General features: G+C 39.0%; 2 protein-coding genes across 3 annotated transcripts in view; both read left to right on the forward strand.

Moving 5' to 3' along the window:
- marc1 (mitochondrial amidoxime reducing component 1) overlaps positions 1–5,632 on the forward strand; it is a 7,348-nt gene extending 1,716 nt beyond the window's left edge. The window contains exons 2-7 of the mRNA XM_048973961.1: positions 204–374; positions 916–1,081; positions 1,348–1,488; positions 2,473–2,534; positions 4,047–4,118; positions 4,747–5,632. Of these exons, the coding sequence (XP_048829918.1) occupies positions 204–374; positions 916–1,081; positions 1,348–1,488; positions 2,473–2,534; positions 4,047–4,118; positions 4,747–4,873 (739 nt within the window). The 3' untranslated portion in view covers positions 4,874–5,632. The remainder of the gene's footprint in view (positions 1–203; positions 375–915; positions 1,082–1,347; positions 1,489–2,472; positions 2,535–4,046; positions 4,119–4,746) is intronic.
- A 415-nt stretch (positions 5,633–6,047) lies between these two features.
- Positions 6,048–10,017, forward strand: LOC125707073 (H2.0-like homeobox protein). Of its 2 annotated transcripts, XM_048973963.1 has the most exons (5): positions 6,048–6,967; positions 7,059–7,222; positions 7,695–7,868; positions 7,973–8,157; positions 8,540–10,017. In XM_048973963.1, the coding sequence occupies exons 1-5, from the start codon at positions 6,918–6,920 to the stop codon at positions 8,726–8,728; spliced, it is 762 nt and encodes a 253-aa protein (XP_048829920.1). In that variant the 5' UTR covers positions 6,048–6,917; the 3' UTR covers positions 8,729–10,017. The 2 variants fall into 2 exon arrangements, with proteins under 2 accessions (XP_048829920.1, XP_048829919.1); XM_048973962.1 differs by having other exon boundaries at positions 6,048–7,222.
- Positions 10,018–23,068: the final 13,051 nt, after the last annotated feature.

Consider the following 23,068-nt stretch of genomic DNA (forward strand, 5'->3'; position numbering starts at 1 on the left):
AAATGGTTTTCATATTGATGTCCTGGATTTTGACATTCGTTTAGCTCTCTACCAAAAGTTTTTTTTTTTGTCTTTATCTTTGAACTGTTTGGGCTCATGGGTGAAGGCTTGATCCTTGAGGTGATTTATTTAGTTTAGTAGATGAGCATGTTTCCTTTACGTTTCGTGCTGGAGGTGCTGCACGCTCTGCTTTGTCTGCACAGGCACTGGCTCGTCGTCACGGACGACGGCCATCAGGTGACCGCGCGTCAGGAGCCGCGTCTTGTGCTGCTCTCCATGACCTGTCAGGATGGTCGTCTGTGCCTGAATGCCCCTGGAATGGAGCAGCTGAGCATTCCCCTTTCTCAACCTCAAAACCAGGTCATAAACTGCAGGTTGGTGTGTCTTTTCATCGCCTAACATCATGTAGGACCCTACTATACCAAGGACTTTGTTGTTTTCTAGTCTTGAGTTTCCTGTATAGACAGAAGTTGCTGCATTATATTGAAATATGACATTCTATGAAATACCCTGCAATTGTATGGTACTGAGGTACACTATGCATACACCGGGTCCATAAGTGTTTTAGGTTGCTGCCAGTTGCGGTATGAATCACATCCATTTTGGGGAGGTTGGATGCCATTGAGACATAAGTTTTGGGCAGGTTACTCACTGGTTAAGTTACAGACAAAGGTGGAAAGTTGAGGTCTAGAAAGTACAAAGTGAGACTAAGGTTTTGTTTTAACCAACCCCGCTAAGCATAAAGAGTCACAGTCACAGAGTTCTCAGCTGGTGGGTTGAAACAAAACATTAGCCTGGATTTGTACTTTCTGGACCTGAACTTTCCACCTGTCTGTGAAGGATTGCTCTTCTGGGTAACTTCCCCAACACTGTAAGGCATTCAGATGTTCTGTGCCACCGGTCTCACGCCTCCAGAGTGTGGAGCAGTGACATTCAGGGTAGAGACTGTGGGGAACCGGCATCTCTCTGGATCACTCGCTACCTGTCTGGTGACAAGACCTTCCGCGTGGTGCAGTTCGAACCCCAGATGAAGGGACGCAGCCCGGTGGAAAAATTCCCTTTTTTCCTTAAGCACGAAAAGGTAACCCGTTTTATGTGCCTTTTATTATTTCTTCTGCATCTCTTTCGAAATGTATGTTTTTTTTCTGTTGACTTCTCGAAGACGAATCCCATTTCTTTCCCGAAAAGGTTCTTTTTTTATCTTTAGACTTTCTACTGCTGATTTTTAGTTTTCTATCGGTATTACAAATTCATCCTTCTCTCAGGAAGGTGGTTGTTTAATACCTGCCTCCCCCCACCCTGAACCCATCAATTGCTGACAGTTGCATTAACCTTTGCCGCCTCCAGGTGGCGTATCCCGACACCGCTGCTATCCTGTTAATGACCGAAAGCTCAGTGACGGACCTGAACACCCGCTTGATGGACAAAGTCACAACGGCCTGGTTCCGACCCAGTATTGTGGTGACTGGCTGTGACGCCTACGCTGAGGTCTGGACATAAACCGTGTATCAAAAATATTTCCAAATCTGAAGGAATGGTTAAAAAAGGTCGTCACATTGTCATTTCACGTGCATGAAAAGAAACTGCACATCTATGGCGCAGTGTATAGCTGGGAAAAGAAACAGTTACGATACAGACAGTGAACAACAAATACTGGAGAGGGGGAATGAAGATTAAATCAAGATTAAATAAAGAAAGAATTAAAATCAAATTAGAATAAGAATCAGTACACAGCTGTAGACAAGATAGCTGTAGACATAACAGTGATGCACTGCAAATAATAAAAGTGAACAGTACAGGTGTACACTGTGATGCACTGTGCAAACAACAGAAATGGTGCAGTGCAAATGTGTGTTTATCAGCCCTATACGCAGTGGTTCTCTGTGCACTGTACGTCATGACACAGTTCAAGACTATCTACTATTTCTGCCACAGTTACCCTTTTAGTTTATACCAAACAGGATAGCCTTCATTCACTTCCGCATCGACGAGTCTTGGCTTCCTGACAGCCTATTGGCTGGTTGTTGATTTCCCTCCCCAGGCCACTCTCAGTAGGTGCTCACTGCGGCTGACCGCCAGCACCTCAGAAATCTTGCAGTTTGGGAGATGCCCTGACCCAATCACCTTGTGAAAGTCATTCAAATATTTCTCCCCGCCCCTTTGGTCTGCATTCAGCATATCGACTCAGAGTTCCAAATGTTGGCTGACTGTCTAATATATCCAAGACCTTGACACACCAATTTTACGAGATAGTTAACGTTATTTGCTTCACATAGGGGAGGTCAGGGGATGTTTTGGCGTATCGATGTGTAGTGATATGAGTGCGCAGACTATTTATGTAACCGTTTTTTTACCGCTAAGATCATGGTGCTAGGTTAAGTGGTTGGCCATAGCTATGTGTAGCTACATGTAGCTGTGTGGTTTTTGTGTTTTCAGACAATATGTCAAGACTGTTTGTTTATTTTTTTTGAGGATTCCTGGGACGAGCTGCAGATCGGCAGAGTGAGACTACGTCGCGCCATGGCTTGTTCGAGGTAATATGAAAAGTAAAGGCATTGTTTTTCGGGGTCATTTTCACCATTACACGTTCTGGGCGGTACAGTGTATTACGAGCCCCAATCTAGGGTTGGGGCGTAGCAGAGTGAAAGGGAAAGGGGGAGTGGAGTAAGGGAATAACAGGGTGTGGTGGACAGGGGGGACACACGTGGACAAAGGGGTATTTTAAAATAATATTTTTCTGTTTTTATTGACACTCCACGGACACAAAACAAACAAACCCGGTGCAAAACGACTCAGGAGTGACTATTGGCAAAACAATAAACAAAACCCAGCTTCTGAACGCAACCCAAGTGCAAAGAAAACAAAAATAAAACAACGTCCTCCACCTAACTCCCTGTCCAAACAACAGCGTACAACACACATCCACAAAACAAATTGGCAGTCACTCCCTGTGCACCAGACACACACACAGAACATACACAGAGATCAAAGCGGCAAAAGTCCGAGGGGTGCGCAAAGACGTTGACCAAAAACCGGACGAGAGTTCAAAACCAAATAGCAAATAAACCAAAGCGAAATTACAGACAAAGCGAAAATCTGAAAATCAATAAGCCAAACAAATCATACACAGTGATTTCAATCAAAGAAAAGCAAACCAACAGCAATAATCAATGAGCAGAGCTCTCGAGACGTCTTGCTTGTGGCTTTTCACTTCTGGGAGACGGAAGTGACACATGGTGCATACGGCAAGTCAGGGCGGGGTCTGGACAGGGAGGCGGAGCGAACGATGAATGGAGTGGAGAGTTGAGAAGACGAGCTATGTGGGTGGAGCTGAACCTAAACATGAACTAATAGCGGCATGTAACAATTGGCTTTGGCATGTGACATTTGACACCATGTGTCTCCAGAGTTGTGAATTCCAGCTCTGCACATTCTCACCATGTTCTAGTATATTTCCTCCCACACTGTAAAGGCATGCAGTTCAGCTAATTGGTGAGGTTCAAATCTACCAAGGATTTTCCACCATCCATCCGTCTTGTAACTGCTTATCCGGTACAGGGTCAGAGAGGGGGGAAGGGGTGGGCTGGGGCCTGTCCCAGGCGTCACAGGGCAAGGGGCTGGGGAACAGCTGGGATGGAAAGCCAGTTTTTGACAGGGTACTCAAATGCTCATAGTGGGTGAATGTGTACAAGTTCAAGACACTAATTTAGTTAACTGTGTTACCTTGGATTGTGTGAAGGAAGCAGACAACCCAAAGCTGACCCTCATAATACAAGGAGAACATATAAGTTCCACACCCACAGAATAGGTCTGAGATTCGAACCCCCAACCCTGGGGGGTTCAAGCAACAGTGATAAACTCCAAGCTAACATACCGCCCCTCCTGCTCTTCACTGTTGTTTAAGCCCAAAAGCATTTTACAGTAACAATATAGACTTGACACTAAGGAAGGCACTGTTATATGTCGGTTTTGGAAATTTGTTACAATTAACCTTTACTTAAACATAAATTACTAATGTACTAGTGATGTAATACAATTATCCCTAGGTGCCTTTTAACGACCGTGAATCCTGATACTGGAGTCATTTCTCGTAAAGACCCACTGGAAACTCTTAAAAGGTAAGAAAAATCCACTTCAGAGTGATTTTTAGGCAGTGCAGCGTTTGGCTGGACTGGATAAGATAACAGAGGAATGGGTGGATTCACTGTATTAAGAATGTAGTGTCTCTGTAGTTGAATAAAATGTCATGATATACTCTTGTTTACTGCCTGAACACTTACATTTGTATGTTTCAATAAATTAGATCATATAATCATTAATAATCACAAAGTAAATCAGAACGTACTGGTATAATAGTAGAACTCGGTTTCCTCTTTTCTCTCTAGTGATGTTTGATTTTCAGGTTATTCTTTCATGTAACTTGCATATAAAAGTTACCCATGTAACAATTGTAAATTCTAGAAAAACAATTGATAGTGTTGCCAAGAATAGTAAGGGAATAAATGCACAATTTACATGTCATTTCGACAGTCCTTTGTTGCTGCTGAAATATGTTTTCAGTGAGTGATATGGAGATTCCTGCTAATTAACTTGTAAAATCAAAGAGACTCACTGAAAGTGTCTGAAAAAAGAATTTTGAAATGAAAACGATCCAGTCACTGTAGTTTGCAGGTTAACTGTCTCCACGTTGTATTGCTGATAACCTCTTACTGACGCTTTTTCATGTGCTATAAAATTTCTTCATAGCTACCGCATGTGTGACGCGTCTGAGAAGCATGTTTACGGAAGCTCACCACTGTTCGGGCAGTACTACAGCGTCATTAAAACTGGAGCCATTCAAGTTGGAGATGCTGTGTATACAATTACTAACTGAATCAATGGAGTTTTTGTAAGTTACTTTAAAGAGAAAATGAAAAAAAATGTATACTGACACTGTATAAATATATAAATGGTAATACTCTCCCAATTATTTGCTTAATTACTCATAGCATCAATATACTGCCAATTATCTGTTCTGGTCTGATCTATAACATTATTGTATTTTTTATGCAGTGATGAGTACATAAAATACATTGATGTTGTTACTTTGGTTGTTGTACCCTAGTGGTAAAATTAAAGACTAGGGTGGTGTATCTGTTATATGAGGTGTTATGGCAAATGAAAGTCCATTCTTCTATAACGGAAGCAATTCAAATGAGAAATTTGTAATTCATTCAGTTGAGAAATATGCGTTTTATATGGTACATTCATAAGATTTCATCTCGCTTCATGAATTCTATTATGTAATTACATATAATTTTAATTCCAAGCAAAAGCGCACAGAAAGTCTCTTGTGCAAAATATACTTGAGTTTTTTTTGATCAGGGAACACATTATCATAATCCAGATGAGATCCAGAAAAACTTTCACCACTGAAAATCAATGCTGAAACCTGAACGCAGTCTAAAACGAATTTGCAATATCTATATTCCGTAATAAGTAGGCAAATAATTGTCTGTGATTTTAGATCTTTTGTATCAGATGCAATTCTATAAACGGTGTATCATTATACTTGGACATGAAACCAGTGACAGGATTTGCTTTATATTAACCAAGACAATCTGGTAACAATTTAATAAATGCTCTAAAATGATTAATCGCTTCTCCGACTGTATATCCAATACAGGGTCACTGTTCTAAAACATTAGATATCGGCCTACTAATAGGCTAAATATTAACGAAACTCTACGGTGAACGCAGCAATACTCCTAGTAGTAATGGGTTTGTGTTTAATAATGATAAGGATAATGATGTAATTGTATTTTCTTGCAGTAACGTCCGTTAAGTGCGCAAAGTTCGTCAAACAAGGCTGAGCGCATTAAATTTTTCTTTTAGCGAAATATTCAGCGTTTTGATACAACCTGTTGTTTACTGAAGTTAGAATTTTCGGCTTGTCATTTATTTAAGCTGTTTTACTTTTGAGGGGAAACTAATTTCCTCTTTTAAACGTTTTTTTCTTAAGCACGAAGACGGACTTAAGAAAAAAAACGTTTAAAAGAGGAAATTAGTTTCCCCTCAAAAGTAAAACAGCTTAAATGTATACATTTCAAGCATGAAGACGGACTTGCGTCAATGCGCAACTTTCGGGGTGAGACATTGAAAAAGGGAAGTTATAGCAGTTTTGATACAGGCTGCACTTTGTTCAGACTACATAAGGGCTGCGTTCCTGCTGCACAGTAACGCGAGCAGTCATATCCGCCTAGTTGCATTTGGCATCCATCAAAAACAGGATGACCTACAATTAATAGGAAGAGTAGCTGTTCGTTGGGAATATTTCACACATCTTGAGAAGCAAATGCGGGAAATACACATTATAAGTGTTCTGATTGGAAGCAATACTTAGCTGTTATTGGAGTTTCTTAAAGAGAGTTGGTCAACTGTATGACTTTTCAGCTAGCTTGCATTTTGAAATGTTATGTAGGTATCTTAATTGTTTAGTCTACGTGTTTATACAAATGGGTTTCGCAGCACCCGTGGATTAGGGGAACTGCCTTACTGCATATATTTTTTTTAATTCCTGAAACCATTTTCCTTCGCTTATTTAAAATTCAGCCACTGGAAATATCCTTACGGACACGAACTGTACGAATTTATCCTCGGAGCCTAACCAATCATCTGTAGAAACGCAACTTCTGCTTAAGAGTATTTGGACCAGCTGCTGAAGTTTTCAAGCTGTGTAAAGACTTCTCATCTTTAAGAAGAGAAAACAGCCTACACCTTAAATATGAAAGTATAAGTGCATATCAATCTAATACCGAGTACATGTACGCGAGAATGATGTATGGACATACAGCGGAGACGAATAATTTTTGTGCGTCCGATTTTAATTTTTTGTCTTCGTGCTACTCCAGTAAATTGTTTTTCGACTCAAGAAAAAAATGCCAACTTTCCTTCGCCGACACTCCGCTTATCCCAGGATATTCTGCAGGTACGGCACTTTTCGCATGTCGTGGTCCGCTTCAATCTTCGGGATCTCCGCTTCGCTGCGCTACGGCTAATACGGAACCTTTAAATGCCAGGACTTGGGCAAACCAGGCGTACCTAAATTACCTGTACGGGATGGAGCGTGACCCGACACCCCCTCAGCCATCTGCTGCACAGTCCACAAGCCTTAAGTTTGGGATCGATCGGATACTGTCCACCGATTTTGACATAAAGGCAAAAGAAGCCTCCACTTTCAGAGGTAAGACGTCGGTCTTAAGTAAGATTCAGTCTTCCTTCTATATTATATATCTTATGCGCATGACTTGGCAAACATTTTACAGTATTTTATTTTTTGGAGTTGTATTGTTTTGGAAACATGACACACACAACTTTTCCCCTAATTTTCTTTTTAAAGAAAACTATCATGTAGTTCGTTAAATATATTGCCCACATTGGTTTAATTTACTGTGCGTCATCTACAACCTAATTCAAAAGTTAAATATGGCTTCTGGGTAAACATGCGTTAAATCCGTAGATTAAGCATCTTAATTTGGTACAAGTCAGTTTTTTTTCAGATTTATTACCCGTATATGGTCATTTATGTCATCTTTATGCTCCTAGGACACGAAATGGATAATTTAATTAAGCGACTTATACTTGGTCCCACCTGTGCCTCCGATTTCCGTGTGACTACTGCATTTATTTCTCGCTTTCTTGTGATCCTGCAACAGATCTCGTATCCAATGTTAGCAGAGAAGGTTTTTCGGGACTCAATTGCTACGTGCAGTCTGCGACAGAGCGATACTACTCTTCTTTAGATACCCGTAACGCTTCCTCTGCGCCGAGCTCAGACGGCGACGCGGCAAGAGAAATAGCGCAGCATCAGATTCAAGAAGGGTATCCAGGTAGAAGATCTAATCACACACTCGAGCGTTATTCATTATTTCAAATGAACCTTTATAAATATGAAACCCAGCGTGCCATAAGGACATTTGTTCTTCTTGCGCAGGTCCGTACGCAGTCCTCGCAAAGGATGCGGCGCCTCAGACGAATAGAAGAAAAAGGTCGTGGTCGAGGGCAGTGTTTTCCAATCTGCAGAGAATGGGATTGGAGAAACGATTCGAGGTCCAAAAGTATGTTACTAAACCAGACAGAAAACAACTCGCAGCGATGTTAGGTTTAACGGATGCCCAGGTACGCTCAGAAGGCAAATATATCATTTATTCTAAGAAACAAGTTAAATTCCTGTACATACGAAACTTGATTTCTGGGAAATTGCTATTTCCACTACAGAGCCTGAGAAAATCTAGGCTATAATGTAAGTCTATTAACAGACGTATTAACTAATGTTTTAGTAGGCCCATATTTTCTTATGCAATTATTCATAAAGTTTTTGTCCAATAAATTTTAACGTTTATTCTACTACACGAATTGGTATAAATACGTGATTCATATTAGACTTGTCTGTCTGTTGTATAATGGTGTAAAAACACGGATTATTATAATTTTACCCTGCATTGAAACTATATAGTGATACAAAACTATGTCCTACGGCTGACCATTTAATCTCCTCCAGGTTAAAGTATGGTTCCAGAATAGGAGGATGAAATGGCGACACTCGAAGGAAGCCCAGACGAAGAAAAACAAAGCACAGCAGACTAATTGCTTGATAACTGGCAGCCTGGAAGCTATTCAGACGCATCACGAATCCGGTTGTGAGAGTGAAGGGACCGAATCTGAATTCGATGATGGTCAGCAAGGGTGAGGGCAACGCTTCAGCCAACAATTTAACGTCAGGACCTGATCTGAGTGACGATGAACACAGGGGAACTGCATTGCTGCTTTTTCTCCGGCATTTTAAAGAAAACATTTGGATTAAGCCTACTAATGTTGTCATTTGTGAATGAGACAGCATTAACATTCACATACCAAACACCCGAACTATTGAAAGAGTCTCACTAAGTACAACCGACTTGCCAAGCTTTGCTTTTCTAACAACTTCTGTAGCTTATTCACTTTTCAACAGCCTGCTTGTAATGATTCCGTTTTTGTAATGATTTTTATTTATATCCTTAAACAACAGTTTGGCAGGCATTATCGTTTGTAGACTATACTATAGTTTGATTTGTGGAATGTATTACATATCTTCGTTGCATTTTTATACCCAGAAACGTGCAGAAAATGTAAGCGTCATCATCCAATTTGTATTCATCAAAGAGAGGCTCCTTTAACATTAAAATGGTTGTACTGTTGTCATGGGTAACTTCTCATCTGTACCGATAGGATCTTCCTAAAATGCTTAACATGAAAAAGAATAACGTGCCTTAATGTCCCGAAGCAACAGTTTAGGAAAGACAAATTTCTCGCACACGTCAGTGGTCATAAACACGGTTTACGCATGAAACTATGATCCTAAGAAGAAAAAATTAAATTAGCAAATGGATGTACAGTAGAAAGCCTGCAACACTCAAAAACAAACACCTCAAGGACGTAAGAGGGTATATATATAACCAGTTTTTGTGGAGACATAATTTATTTTAAATATGGTAGTATTATATAAGGCAAAACATTAGAGAATAATACAAAGTTGAATAGCTCCTCCCCCCAAAAAAACACCTAATTGAAAATGTAAGGCTTTTATAAAATAAGTTTGACAGACTCATTTGAGACAAAATTCGTTTGAGAGAATTTTTTTTTCTTTTTAAGTTTCTGTTTACCTACATAAGCCATGTTATATCATTTCTTTATAAAGGGCTTGTATACGTGGTGGGTGAATATTGCAATTTATGTTTCATTTTATAATACATATCTTTGGATTTTAATTTTAAGATGTTGTTTTGGTGAATTAAATCACGTTAAGGTTTCCCTGTACCGTTTTGCTATACTTCTACGTATTTAGTGAAATTTCTTTATCGGTTGTAATGAAATAAACACAAAATCAATGCTGATAAGTTATGCCAGTAAAATACGCACCATTGGCAAATACATGCTATAGAACACACATGAATTGTAACCTTTCACTGTAAACTGTTTTCGATTAAAGCTTGAAATAGATATGGTGGTATTACACCGTCACGTGTTCTTTATGTTTTAAGTCGATCGACAGGTGCACGCACACACAAACCTGAATTTATCAGTCTTATGTAGGCTATTGGATATAAATCTATAATGAAACGGAATAATGACCCACATCGTGTAATGTAGATATATTGAGGTTAAGGGCACAGAAATTGGCCGATTGATTTATACCCGTATAAAGAATGTAAGATAAATAAAATTCACTATAACGTTATTTCGCCCTGGCATCTACTGACTTCTTAGCATATAGCTCATATATAGCTACTGTGTGTGTGTGTAAAGTATACCTATACATATTTTATCTCATTCAATCGTGTAGCTGCAGCATATATAAACATCTTTGGACCTTTGGACTGAACTGAGGCAGAACCTACGTCCCCGGGAACTGAAATGCAAATATTCAAATATTGGCAACTACTAGGCCTATAGTTTTGGATAAAGCAGCTGACTAAAATATTAAAAATGCTCAACTGCGCACAATGCAACAACACAATTAATATATGTGATTTTATGCGGTACTCTCTCTGCATTGTATTTACAGGGTTTTGTTTTATACCCCGCAGGTTGCACTCTACAGACCTAAAACGCCGGATATCCAAAGCATTACGTCCTCACGACTAGTAGGGGAGCGTTAATTTAGTTAATTTTAAGTCACGAAATCGAAACTTTAGCTTGGTCCTTTCGGATATTTATTATAGTTTTTTGATACATTAATTTAGGAAATACGAATGTCAGTAAATAGAAATCCACTTTAAATATCATCACAAGACAACGATTGATTAACTTCAATACAACCCTCAATACAACAAAATACCTCGTACAGCAACATTGCCTCCTACCCGTAGTCCACAAAACACTACACATCCGAAGTACCTACGGTAGACTCAAAGTGGACAGTAAACAGCAAGCATAGCTAAAAATGTCTCGATTTGGCTACTACAAGCCAGAACTCGGTTACTTTTTATCGTCATGATAAAACAGTATGAATATACATTTAGGCATATATATTAGATGCCTAAATAACTTTATATGTATAATAAAGGACAACGATAACTATCATTCTCATCTTTAAGGCAATTTTAATTCTTATACTCCATGTCACTGAAAACATAGTCCGTCGAATTTAAAGTTCAGAATTTTTCATAACTCTTAATAAATATCAACGCAGTGCTAAATAATACAACATTCAATGTATTCACCACGTCAAATGTGTGAACAGATTTAAATTGATTATATTAAAAAAAAAAAAAAAAAAAAAAATATATATATATATATATATATATATATATATACACACACACGCACATATGTGTATATATATATATATATATATATATATATATATATATATATATATATATATATATATATATGTGTGTGTGTGTGTGTGTGTGTGTGTGTGTGTTTTTTTTAAAAGGTCAACATGGAAATTAGTTCTTTCCAGGGGCTGAACATTTAAACATGCATAGGCCTATTTACAGATGCTATGAAAAAGCATAGGCCTAACATATAAAATATTCCAGAGGGAAAAATGCACTGAATGAACTTTCAGGTATGTACAGTAGACAGACAGTAAATATACACACAACCAGCAAATTTCAATGATGTTATGATTCCTGAAAAAAAAGAATCGTAACGGGTCCTTTAGATATTACGAACCAGCATATTAGCGCGCTGTCAAGGGCAGCAATGAGTTGGCAACGCGCTCTATTGATTTTAGCTTTTTCAGACAGCGCTATTAGGAAGGCAAGCAAATGTGGGGTTATTGGCTACTTCTGGAAAATTCCAAAAGGAATGTTTAATAAATTAAATTATAAACTGTTTTAATGTGTTTAATTTACAAAGTCGACATATTTCCAGTTTATAAACGTATCTCAAAACTTTTCTTAATATTTGATGCAACTTGAAGAAAGAAAATGAATATATACTGCTTATATATGGGAGAAGGTGTCCTCGGTGTCTCCTTCCTGTGCATGTAGGACCAGGTGGTCTTCAGACTCGCATTAATGATTTGACGAGTTGGGTGTTCGGAGTTGCCTCTGTGCACATATTGCTGCACTGAGTTGTTAATTTTACACATGTGAACTTGCTATTACTTTTAACAGGTCTGGCCATTCTCCTCTGACCAAGGTGCCAATTACTAGATGTTTTTTTTTCTTTTTTTGTGCAATTCTCTGTAAATTATAGAAATGCTAGAATCCCAGGAGCGTAGCTGCTCCTGAGATGCTGGAACCACCACAACTGGCACCAAGAATTCTAACACATTAAAAATCACTTAGATCACTCATCTTAGCCATTGTAATGCTTAGCCACACAGTAAGCAAACCCCCTGACCCTGTCTGTATGCTGTCTGTTATTCAGTTGCAGGCACATGACTCACTGCATGCAGTAATGAATTGACGTACCTAATAAAGTTGCCACTCAGTCTAGTTTGTAAATCTGTGCAACTGTGAACTTATGCATTTGTACTGATGTTTCGTTAGTTTATGTTTCCTGTACCAAACCTGGAAGGAATTAATCTCGGACTGTCAGCTCTAATGTGGTAACATAAGATAAATCATTCTTTAGGTCAAGATCCTACAAGTTTTGGCTGCATCCCAGATTCCATCCAAAGGAACAACCCAAGGTCCAAGATATATAGAGCAATGAGTCCTGTTAATCTTCTCAGACATATTTCACTTTGCACTTGCAGGACGCCTATAAAATTAGCACGTATTGAGATTTGTAACACAGCATAAAAAAGTGACACCCGCTGGCCAATTACTTGTCTGTTTTTCGGTCTTCGTATCGACTCGCGCCATCTTGTCTGTTTTTCGGCCTTCGTATTGACTCGCGCCATCTTGTCTGTTTTTCGGCCTTCGTATTGACTCGCGCCATCTTGTCAGGTTTTCGGCCTTCGTATTGACTCGCGCAATCTTGTCTATTTTTCGGCCTTCGTATTGACTCGCGCCATCTTGTCTGTTTTTCAGCCTTCGTATTGACTCGCTCCATCTTGTATGTTTTTCGCAAACATAAAATGCACATTAAAATGCTTCCGTGGTTTGTATGACATCCTGTTGGTTGTTGTTTTTCTTATAATAAGTAGATGAGCAAATAATATAAATAAAAACACCCGTCTTTGTCATAAACTTGGAGAATTAGATAATGCTTCTTTGTCTTTGCTTTAAACATGTTACCCAGTAACACAAATCTCAAGCACATTCTTTACCTGACCAGTTGCTCAGAAAAAGTTCATTTTAATATCTTATCTTCAAGGTTTTTTTTAAACTCCTTTTTACATTCCTTATAAAAAAATCAAGCAGAAACCTTCACTAATCTCAGATAAATTAACCCAAAATAAGGAAACATTGATAAAAGATTCAAAGTATTTCAAAATCGCTTGACCTACTGCTCAGTTGTAATTCTCATTATTATCATTATCCTTATTCATGATAGTAACCTCCTTTATAATGTTTGGTTGATCTACGGATGTGCAGTGTGGCAATTCTCAACATAAATCTGACTTTTCATATTACTGCAAATACATACATATCCCAGGCAGTGCTTAAATAAATTGTGAGATGATCTCATCTGATGGGTTTTAGGCTAATCTTTTTTCTATTGGCTGAATATGTTCTGTAAATCATCTTGTAAGGCATAATTATCACCAGGCTGCAAAGACTAAGGAAGATGCCAACATGCTGAACAGAACTTTACTACAAGCTTACTGTCTTACTTACATCAAACAATGTGTAATTTTATAGAAAAAAAGGCAGAAGTATTGCACAAACTTTATGTAACAAAGTAATTTTTGGTACTTGTGGAAAACGGGATAGTTCATTCTGCACTGAGCTTATAAACTTAATATGCCACAAGACTACATCTACACATCTGCAGGCTGTGGCCAATGAATATTACAGAGAAAGTTCATTTTTTAACTATACTTTTAACAAGTATTATTGGTAACATGGCAGCTGTTTCAAGTGAGTAATTTTTCCATGTGTGTCACCATTTAAACATGTGGTGAGATACTGTGACCTTTTATTTTTTTCTTGATATTCGCCAAATAGTTTCATATTATAGCAGAGCACACAATACACACACACGCCCATGCAGATAGATATATGTATACATACGTATGCCTACATGCAACTATATACAAGTCATATATACCCACAGACGGTCCACATTTTTGCTCCCTACAAGCTCTGTCTGAAAGACGACGTCTCTCTGTGGTTCACCAAGGAACAGATTGGGAAATACTGAAATAAGTAAATCAATGACTGGATGGATGGATGGATGGATGGATGGATGGATGTTTGTATGTATGGACGGGTGGATGTATGGATGGATGTATGAATGTATGTATGTAGGTATGGATGGATGGATGGGTGGATGGATGTATGAATGTATGGACGTATGTATGGATGTATGGATGGGTGGATGTATGGATGGATGTATGTATGACACACTCATCATCAGCAGAGAGGACTAGCACTTAGAGATTTATTTTAAATGTAAAGTGCGTTACTAATACAATCTATTATTAGGATGGACAGATGTATGGATGAGGTCTTACTGTATATGTCTATACCCATGTAATACCCATCTAATACCCATCTTCTTTCACCTGTCGCCTGGGAGAGTGTTAAGAAAAATACACACTAAACCTGAAAATGAATGGCACATCCATGAGTTAGGTTTTTGAGATGCTTCGTGTATAAAAGATTTTTTTTGACCGATGAATGGCTTCAAAGAATTGGACCTGATTGTTAGCTGACACTGAGACCTTTGATTGCCACTTTACAACCTACGGGGTAAGTAAAATAAAATAAAACAGCTAAAATAAAATCTTGGTCATCTTGTATTGCAAGACCCGGAGGAATTTATTATTTTTTGGGGGGGTTATTGGAAGAGAAAGCTTGACGTAATTTTATTCTTTATACCTCTGAGCACATTTTTAGTTCAGTGATGGGGAGAACTTGTTTTGGTTTGATTGATGTACACAAACTCCCGCTGGAACGTGAGAACACGCTGCTGCCAAATGCTATCAGCATTTCCAGCCCAGACAAATCCTACGGCATTTTATTACCCTGGCAAAAAATGTCAAGGTCTCTAAACTTATATTACAACATACTGAGACAACAAATATAGATGGTGCTCTGTCCAAACTGCACATGCCTGAATCCTTACAAACTGCCGGAATGTAGGATTGTGGACTGCAGTTGCTTGAATTGTTTTTAATAGAGATTCCTACTTTATGAAACAGGCACCGTCACAAAAGTTTTTAGAAAACATTTTGAGGCTCTTTGAAGTGTGGGTGATAATGTTTTTTTAAATCATTTTCCTCCCATTTTCTGACCCCAGGGGCATCGGAGGTGCTTGGATACCCTGGCAGATAAAGGGGGCTCAGCACTTGACAGTGGCCCTTGAATACGTAAAATTGGGAAACAACGGCAAGGTGACATTATGCTAAGGGGCCCAGGTCTTTTAAGTTCACCCCTGCCTGGACGATTGTGTTAAGATATCTCACAAGCCACAGCTGTGGCTATGTGTAAGCAAACATTTTAAAGAATTCCTATAAATATAAAACTTGCATTTCAATGATAAAAATACACTCAGAAAAGTAGCGACAGCTTTGTATAAAGACTATTCTTGAAGCATTAACTATTCAAAAAAAAAAGCTTGGGGTTTTTACAAGAAAACAGCCACGGGATGCAATGTAGACAAAGATATTTTTGCAGCACTGCCACAAGGAATGTTACTTGTAGGCTTTATAGTGGATTTTGCAGATTTAATTCAGGAAAAGTAGCATTTTTTTCATTCCAGAAATGGAGGTCCTTACTGGATTGCCATGTCTGCTAATTCTCTAATTCACTTTCAGTAGGTAATAGAATCCATCCATCCATCCATCCATCCATTTTCCAAACCGCTTATCCTACTGGGTCGTGGGGGATCCAGAGCCTATACCGGAAGCAATGGGCACGAGGCAGGGAACAACCCAGGACGGGGGGCCAGTCCATCGCAGGACACACTCACACACAATTCACTCACACATGCACACCTACGGGCAATTTAGCAAGTCCAATTAGCCTCAGCATGTTTTTGGACTGTGAGGGGAAACTGGAGTACCTGGAGGAAACCCCACGACGACATGGGGAGAACATGCAAACTCCACACACATGTGACCTAGGCACAGACTCAAACCCGGGTCCCAGAGGTGTGAGGTAACAGTGCTAACCACTGCACTACCATGCCGCCCCACCATAAGATTATAATACTTGATAATGATAATAATTATATTACTAGTTTATGTATTTACTGTTCTGTGCTTTTTATCGTTATTTTAGAGTGTATTTATTGAAAAAAAGTTAACTGTAAAACAGTATGCCATGTTACAAGCACTGTGTAAGTACGCTCTATGATACAATATATCATAATCGCGTAACGGAATATTTCTCAGAGTGTATCTCTCTTGTTAAGTGACACGTGACTGTAATGTTAAGTGACTCTTGACTGGTATTTTTTTTTCCAATATCACACAATTTAGCACGCATGACACTGCACCATGAAGTGTGTGGATTTGCACACAATAGTGAGAGTAGGCTGCCGTTTTCTCTGACATACAGGCTCCACGCTTCAGCGAGTGAGTGCTTTATGTCTCCATGCACAGAAAAATGACACTTCATTGTATCCCCTAAGCGTTGTACCACTGGGGAGACCCCAGACAGCAAACCCATGATGTTCTATCTGTAGAGGTTTACGCTTAAATTGTCCAGGCCTAATAGAATATACTGAAACTGTTAAATTAATCCTGAACATTTCTTTTTAGTGGGATGTGAAGATAAATTAAGCTGTTCTCTTCATATAAGTGTTTATTTACTCATACGCAAGGGCTAGCTAACCAATTCGAGAGACGATTTGATTCGAGTCAAATGCTAACATATGCTATTCGCTTTGGAAGCAAATATGTGGGAACTCTCCATATTGTCATTTATTATATTTACTGTACAGCTTACTTGTGCACAATTTGTTGGCTGCAAAACTGTATCTTATTACATAAGTAAGAGAAGGCAAAATGATATTAAGGAAACACACATTTTAAGCCGATTGCAGCTGTTGGGAAGTGTAGTAACACCTTCCTGTCAAAATAAGGAACCAAGAATGTTGCAGTGGATATGAATAGGTTATATTAGGGCAATAAGGAATTGCGAATGTCCCTGCGGTTTCTCATTTTCATTACTGTAATATTTTACAGAATTCAGAAAGTTTTTAGGTTAGACAGAGAGTGATGCAGGAAGAGTTTGGTGCAGACTATTGCTAATGTTCTGCATGAGGAACATGATTAGCTTATGTTGGACTGTATGTCTGGCATCCCGTCATGGGTGGACCCCAGCCTTGTGCCCTATGCTGCCTGGGAAAGGATCCAGGCCCCAATTGTCCAGAATAAGCGGTTAGAAGACAGATGCATGGATGGATGACCGATGGATCCTGAAATTGGTCTAGGTACCGGTTTACTCATGGACTCATGGACTGACATTTGGCTCATTTCAATATTTCATATAAAACTGCAGTTTTTAACAAATATTTCTTAGAACTCCTATGTCAATGAAGTCTCAGGTGCATTTTTATGCATAAACTGGAATTGGTGACAGTACTGAGATCAGCAGAGAACATTATTATGGTGACTATAAACACGTTCCATGCTGTCTGACTCAAGGCTAGCCTCTAAACCAGGGGTGGTGAACCTGATTCACAGAGAGCCGGTGCGGGTTTTTTGGATGACCTCTCAATTAGCCAGTAATAAAGCAGTGGGTCTCAACTCCACTCCTGGGGACCCACTGTTATTGGCTAATTGAGAGGCCATCCCAAAAACCCACACCGGCGCTCCATGGAACAGGTTCCTCATCCCTGCTCGAAACCTTCATATCCCAACAATTATAAAAAAGTTTGACAAGTCAGCAATAGAAATAAACTGCAGGCTGTGGCTGTACTGTACATAGCCCGATGGCTGTGGTGATTGACTTAGGTAACACAGTCGTAGCGAGCCCCAGGTGGCGTTTGCATTAAAGCCGGGGCGCTTACTAACCGAGGATTGGGATCACTTTCAGTTCTTATTTTAGCAGGGAAATTTACAGTTCCTGGCAGGTGTTGGTCGATCTTTTCATTTTTTCCTCTGAGGTTTTGCTCGTATTGCAGGACAAAAGCCAAAAGCTGGTAATATATTTGGTTTATTTGCTCCCGATGACCCAAGAAAAGAAAGCAAAATGTTGCACCTAGTATCTTATTCAGATCCTCAAAGGGCCGTAAAACAAAAGCAGTTATCGCTTCAGAGGACCAGGACCGTAAAACACATTCTGTGTTCTTTGTCGTCATTTGGTTTCTGAGCAGCCACATTGTTCTGAAGAGGGACTTAATCCACAAATACAGGTGGATATTTTACTGGAGAAATTTAGGGTTAAACCAAGCTCAAGGGTTTTATGAAAGGACCCCGTTTGAGACCTCTGAGCCTGTCTGGACCACAGTTCATGACCATCATCACCACAACTGATGTTCTAAAATACAAAAACCAATATATTAATATTTTGACATAAAATAGGAGGGTCAGGTTAATAGGTTTAGTAGATGTATTCATATATTCACACAGAATTTTCTTTATATTTCTTACCAGGTGGGCAGTGGTAGCTTAATGGTTAGGAAAGCACACTTTTAATTGAAAGACTGCAGGTTTGAATCCCTGACCGGCAAGGTACCCCCCCCCCCCCCCCCCCCAAAAGCACTGCTCCCCAGACACTGAATTAGCTGCCCCCCACTATGTCATGATGTTACATATGGGTTAAATGCAGAGGACACATTTCAATGTTGTTGTTGTGTGCTGTGTCAACAATAATTGCTTAGTTCTAAAGTATGTTTTGTACTTTGACATTATTTTAACAGATCTATTTGTCTATTGTCTTTGTTTCTGTTCTATGTTGGTTTCATCATTCAGTATCTCTTAATTTATAATTAAATCTTAGAACATGAAATTATATTCCCAACATACTATTGAGTATTCCTTTCAAATAATGAGAGTCTGTTACAGACAGAGTAAACTACAGTTATATCATTCTGTGCTAGTTTGCACACCGACCATGACTAGGTGAAATCTAAACGTGTCTCTTTGCAACATGGCTATGAAAAAAAAGTCTTTCTAAACCGTGAGTCTTACCTTTTCAGCTTGCGTCACATTACATCATGTGTTCTGAGATTGCTCCCAATGCATTATGGGTAATTGGGCAATTGTTGAGCAATTCCCATCAGCATAGTAACATGTGTCTCATGTCATTAATGTTCATTATTAGAGTTTGCAAAAAAACAGGAGACCCCAAAAATGACGCAGCTCAAAGAGATTCCCTTGACAGTATGTTTTATTTTATGAAGATAAATCAGACCGAGGTGCAGTAGTACCCCTTGAAAAACGTGAACTGGCCAATTCTAAGCCTACAGAAAGCCTGCACGCTCCATAATAGTCAGAAAGGCTCTAACAGACAGCACATCTGAAGGGTAACACTTTACTTGATGAAACACAAATAATATAGCATTAAGGTATTACTCATGTATTAATTAACCGCAAGCTAACTCTTACTTACATAGTGCTCTCACATTCATTTATCATAAATCAATTGTGATGCATGTTTTATCTCAGTTACTATTTTTGTCACTATATCTGTCAATCCTGTAAACGTTAGTGAATTACTGAAGGTACTACTAAAGGAACAAGCAATGAATAATAAGTGAAATACCGATCTCATGTTTGTTCATCATTAGTGAATCATGACGCATCTTTTGTCGCAAGTAGTAACTATATTTGTTTATGATTTGTACTTCAGTAGTAACCCAGTTATTACTAAGCATTTGTAATTCGTCACGCAAAGTGTTGCAGTCTTGTGCGCCCCTCCTTACAATTTCTTGTAACATCTAATTTAACTACATTTCTAAAGTATGCAAACCTCACCCTGCAAACAGGGCAGTGACAATTATAACGAATACCTCTTCACCAGCAATGATTCAAAAGCAAACTTCTTAGCTAGTGTTTAATTGGAAGCAATAGGTAACACCCGATGACAGTCAGAAACGCTCTTTGCCAGTTACAGTTGTAATGCATCATTAATTGAAAACATACCGAATGTGAAGTTTGGAAGTACTGGCAAGGGACTAGATTTTTCCCAGCTCAGAGTATTAACACATGACTGATTTTATAACCTAATCCCTCATGTTTGTAAGAAAAAAAGGGCTAGCGTATCCAAAACACACACACATACACGTTGAATTAAACTCACAGTCACACTTGTTTTTGTTGGTATTTTTTCTTAACAACTCTTAACAAAGGTCTTCCCGAAAGGAAACTGGTCAATTCATGTTTTGAAATGATGGCAACTTCCTCTCCTTTTGTACTTATGCCATTATGCGAATTTAAACGTCTCGGGAAGGGAGACCGCAAGCCAATTAAAGGCATGTGGCTTCCTCCCAGCCGTTCATGAAAACAACTGCTGAAAATGGTGAATGACTGACTGTGGGAATACAGGCTGTTACCATGCTGGAGGTAGTGAAGAATGACAAAACAAAACAGAATGTGTGGTCAACAATGGGCAGGGAGCAGACCTTATGTTTACAGCTAGGAGCAGGAGACATTTTGTGTGTAGACTTCATTAATTCAAAGCAAAAACGTAAAGAGGAAATACACAGTGAACAATTCGATATGACGGACAAATGACCTCATTTAGTGCTCTATACATAAATAAAATGCTTAAGTTAAAAAATTTGAAAGAGGGGCAGAAAGGGATTTATTTTCATGTTTTTTGCACCATATCTTCTGTTTGGAACTATTCCTAAATTAGCATACTTCTAATGAAACTATTAACGTCAACGTTAATATTAGCGTAAAAAGAACTGTATGAAGATAACCAATAGCTTGGTTATCTAATTTACGAATGGTGGTTTTTGTTAGTTTTATAAAACAATATAAAATGTAACTTCTGTTCTTTATTATAACTTTTAATATTATATGGCCCGTGGCAAGACCGCGATATAGGGGTACTTTTAAACTGCGGTGTTCTGTGTCAAAGCAGTGGCCTAATCGTACCACGGACAGACAAAGGCCTTTTAGCAAACCCGATCTTATCTCAGACCTTCAACAGCTGCGGTAATGGAGGCTCAATGCGCTACTAGGCTAACTTCCCTCTTCTTCGTGCTGCTAATCATAGCTCCTTTGTGAGCCTGCCGTGAGAGTCCGGCGACAGAAACGCCTGCCGAAGGCATCAACCAAAATCCCGGGCAAATCTGCTAAGGTAGCATTATGTAAAACGCACGTCCATCCATCTTTAAACTGCTTATCGTGCAGGGGCTGCAGTGTAGCTCAGAATCAGGATGGGATGCCAGTCCATCACAGGACATATACACATAGCAGTTAAGCCTGGACAGACCTGCTCTTAATGCATTTGTCTCCATTTTAGCTATGTTATCCAATATATATAAAAAGGCCTCAAAGCAATTAAATATTAATTAAGTATAATTAATACCAAATTTTGCAATGACCAAGAGAAATGTTCAACACGATATATTCTTAAATTGCAGACTCTTCAGAATAGCCCCCCTTCTGCTTTGATGACAGCATTGCAGGCTCTTGACATTCTTTCAACCAGCTTCTGGATGTAGCCACCTGGAATGTTCCTCCATCAGTCCAGAAGGAGTTTCCACAAGTTCTGAGCACAAGTTGGCTACTTTGCTCTTACTCTTCGATCCAACTTATCCCAGAGCAGCTCTATATGGTTTAGGTTGGGTGACTCTGTTTGCCACAGCACTCCATCTCTCTGCTTGGTCATGATACCTTGAGGTGTGCTTAGGGCTGTTATCTTGTTGAAAAATTAATGACTATCAGTAGGTGTTTCCAGACTTTTGACTGGTACTGCATATATACTGCAATTTAGGAACACCAGTGCCTAACTGCGTGTCTCGGAAGGAGGCCCACACAGCAAACTCTATACACATGCACAACAGAGGAGGGATTTGAACCCCAGGGAATGGAGTGCACAGTGCTCCTTTCTCAGTCAGCAACGCTCCCCCATTACATAAAACCGAAAAATGACTACTGCGAATATACTCCATCAGAGCTGCAACACCCTGCCCTTTACTTTTCTGGGATGTATATTAATGTCCATGTCACATGAAAAATGAAGGTTGGTAAATTTATTTGTGCATTTTTAGAGACTATGGTCATTCTAATATGTCATTGGGGTGTTAATATTTCATTTTTATGAAACATTGCTTTACTTTAAAAACTGCTATTCCTGAAATCCTCCAAGCTGTGAAAAAAAAACTGGGGATATGGAAGGATCAAGGTAAATGATTTAGTAAAGAGTACGGCATTTGTATAATTTAATAAAGAAAGGTTTTCTTTTGTGGCAAACGTAAGCGTTCAGTTTTATTTTTCAGGAAGGCTATAGGTTTATTGGGACATAAATTACACAGGGCTCTGTGGCAGGAAATCTACCATTATACAGTTTTAAATGTGCGAGGGTTTACATGTGTGAGAAGCTGGGGCTGATATCATACCACACAATGTGTCCTGCTGGCCACGTGATGTACAAGCTCCAAAACACATCTGCATATGTGACTGTTTCGGCATTTACAGGCTTATGATAGAAAGAATTATACATAAACTGCCATTCTGCACAATCAGAGGCTAAGCTAGCAACGTTATAAAAGTTTCATTGTTACCTTTTTGTGATTGATATACATCACAGCCAGAAAGCATTCTTGCTAAATTATAATACAGAAATACACAAAGCCACCGATTTATCATAAAATTAACAGACCTGCGAATAATAATATGAAGTTATGAGGATTTAATGAGATGCTGATGTAACTTCAGTCAGTTTGTAATTGTGCAAAAGCAAAATGCAAATTTTGGGATTATATTATTTTAGGCAAAGCAGTTGGAGTACTCGCGGTCAGAATAAAAGAGACCAGGGGCCACTTTATGTGAATGCATGACGTAATCATTTTAAAA

The sequence above is a fragment of the Brienomyrus brachyistius genome, chromosome 14, assembly GCF_023856365.1.
Source record: "Brienomyrus brachyistius isolate T26 chromosome 14, BBRACH_0.4, whole genome shotgun sequence".
Classification (NCBI taxonomy): Eukaryota; Metazoa; Chordata; class Actinopteri; order Osteoglossiformes; family Mormyridae; genus Brienomyrus; species Brienomyrus brachyistius.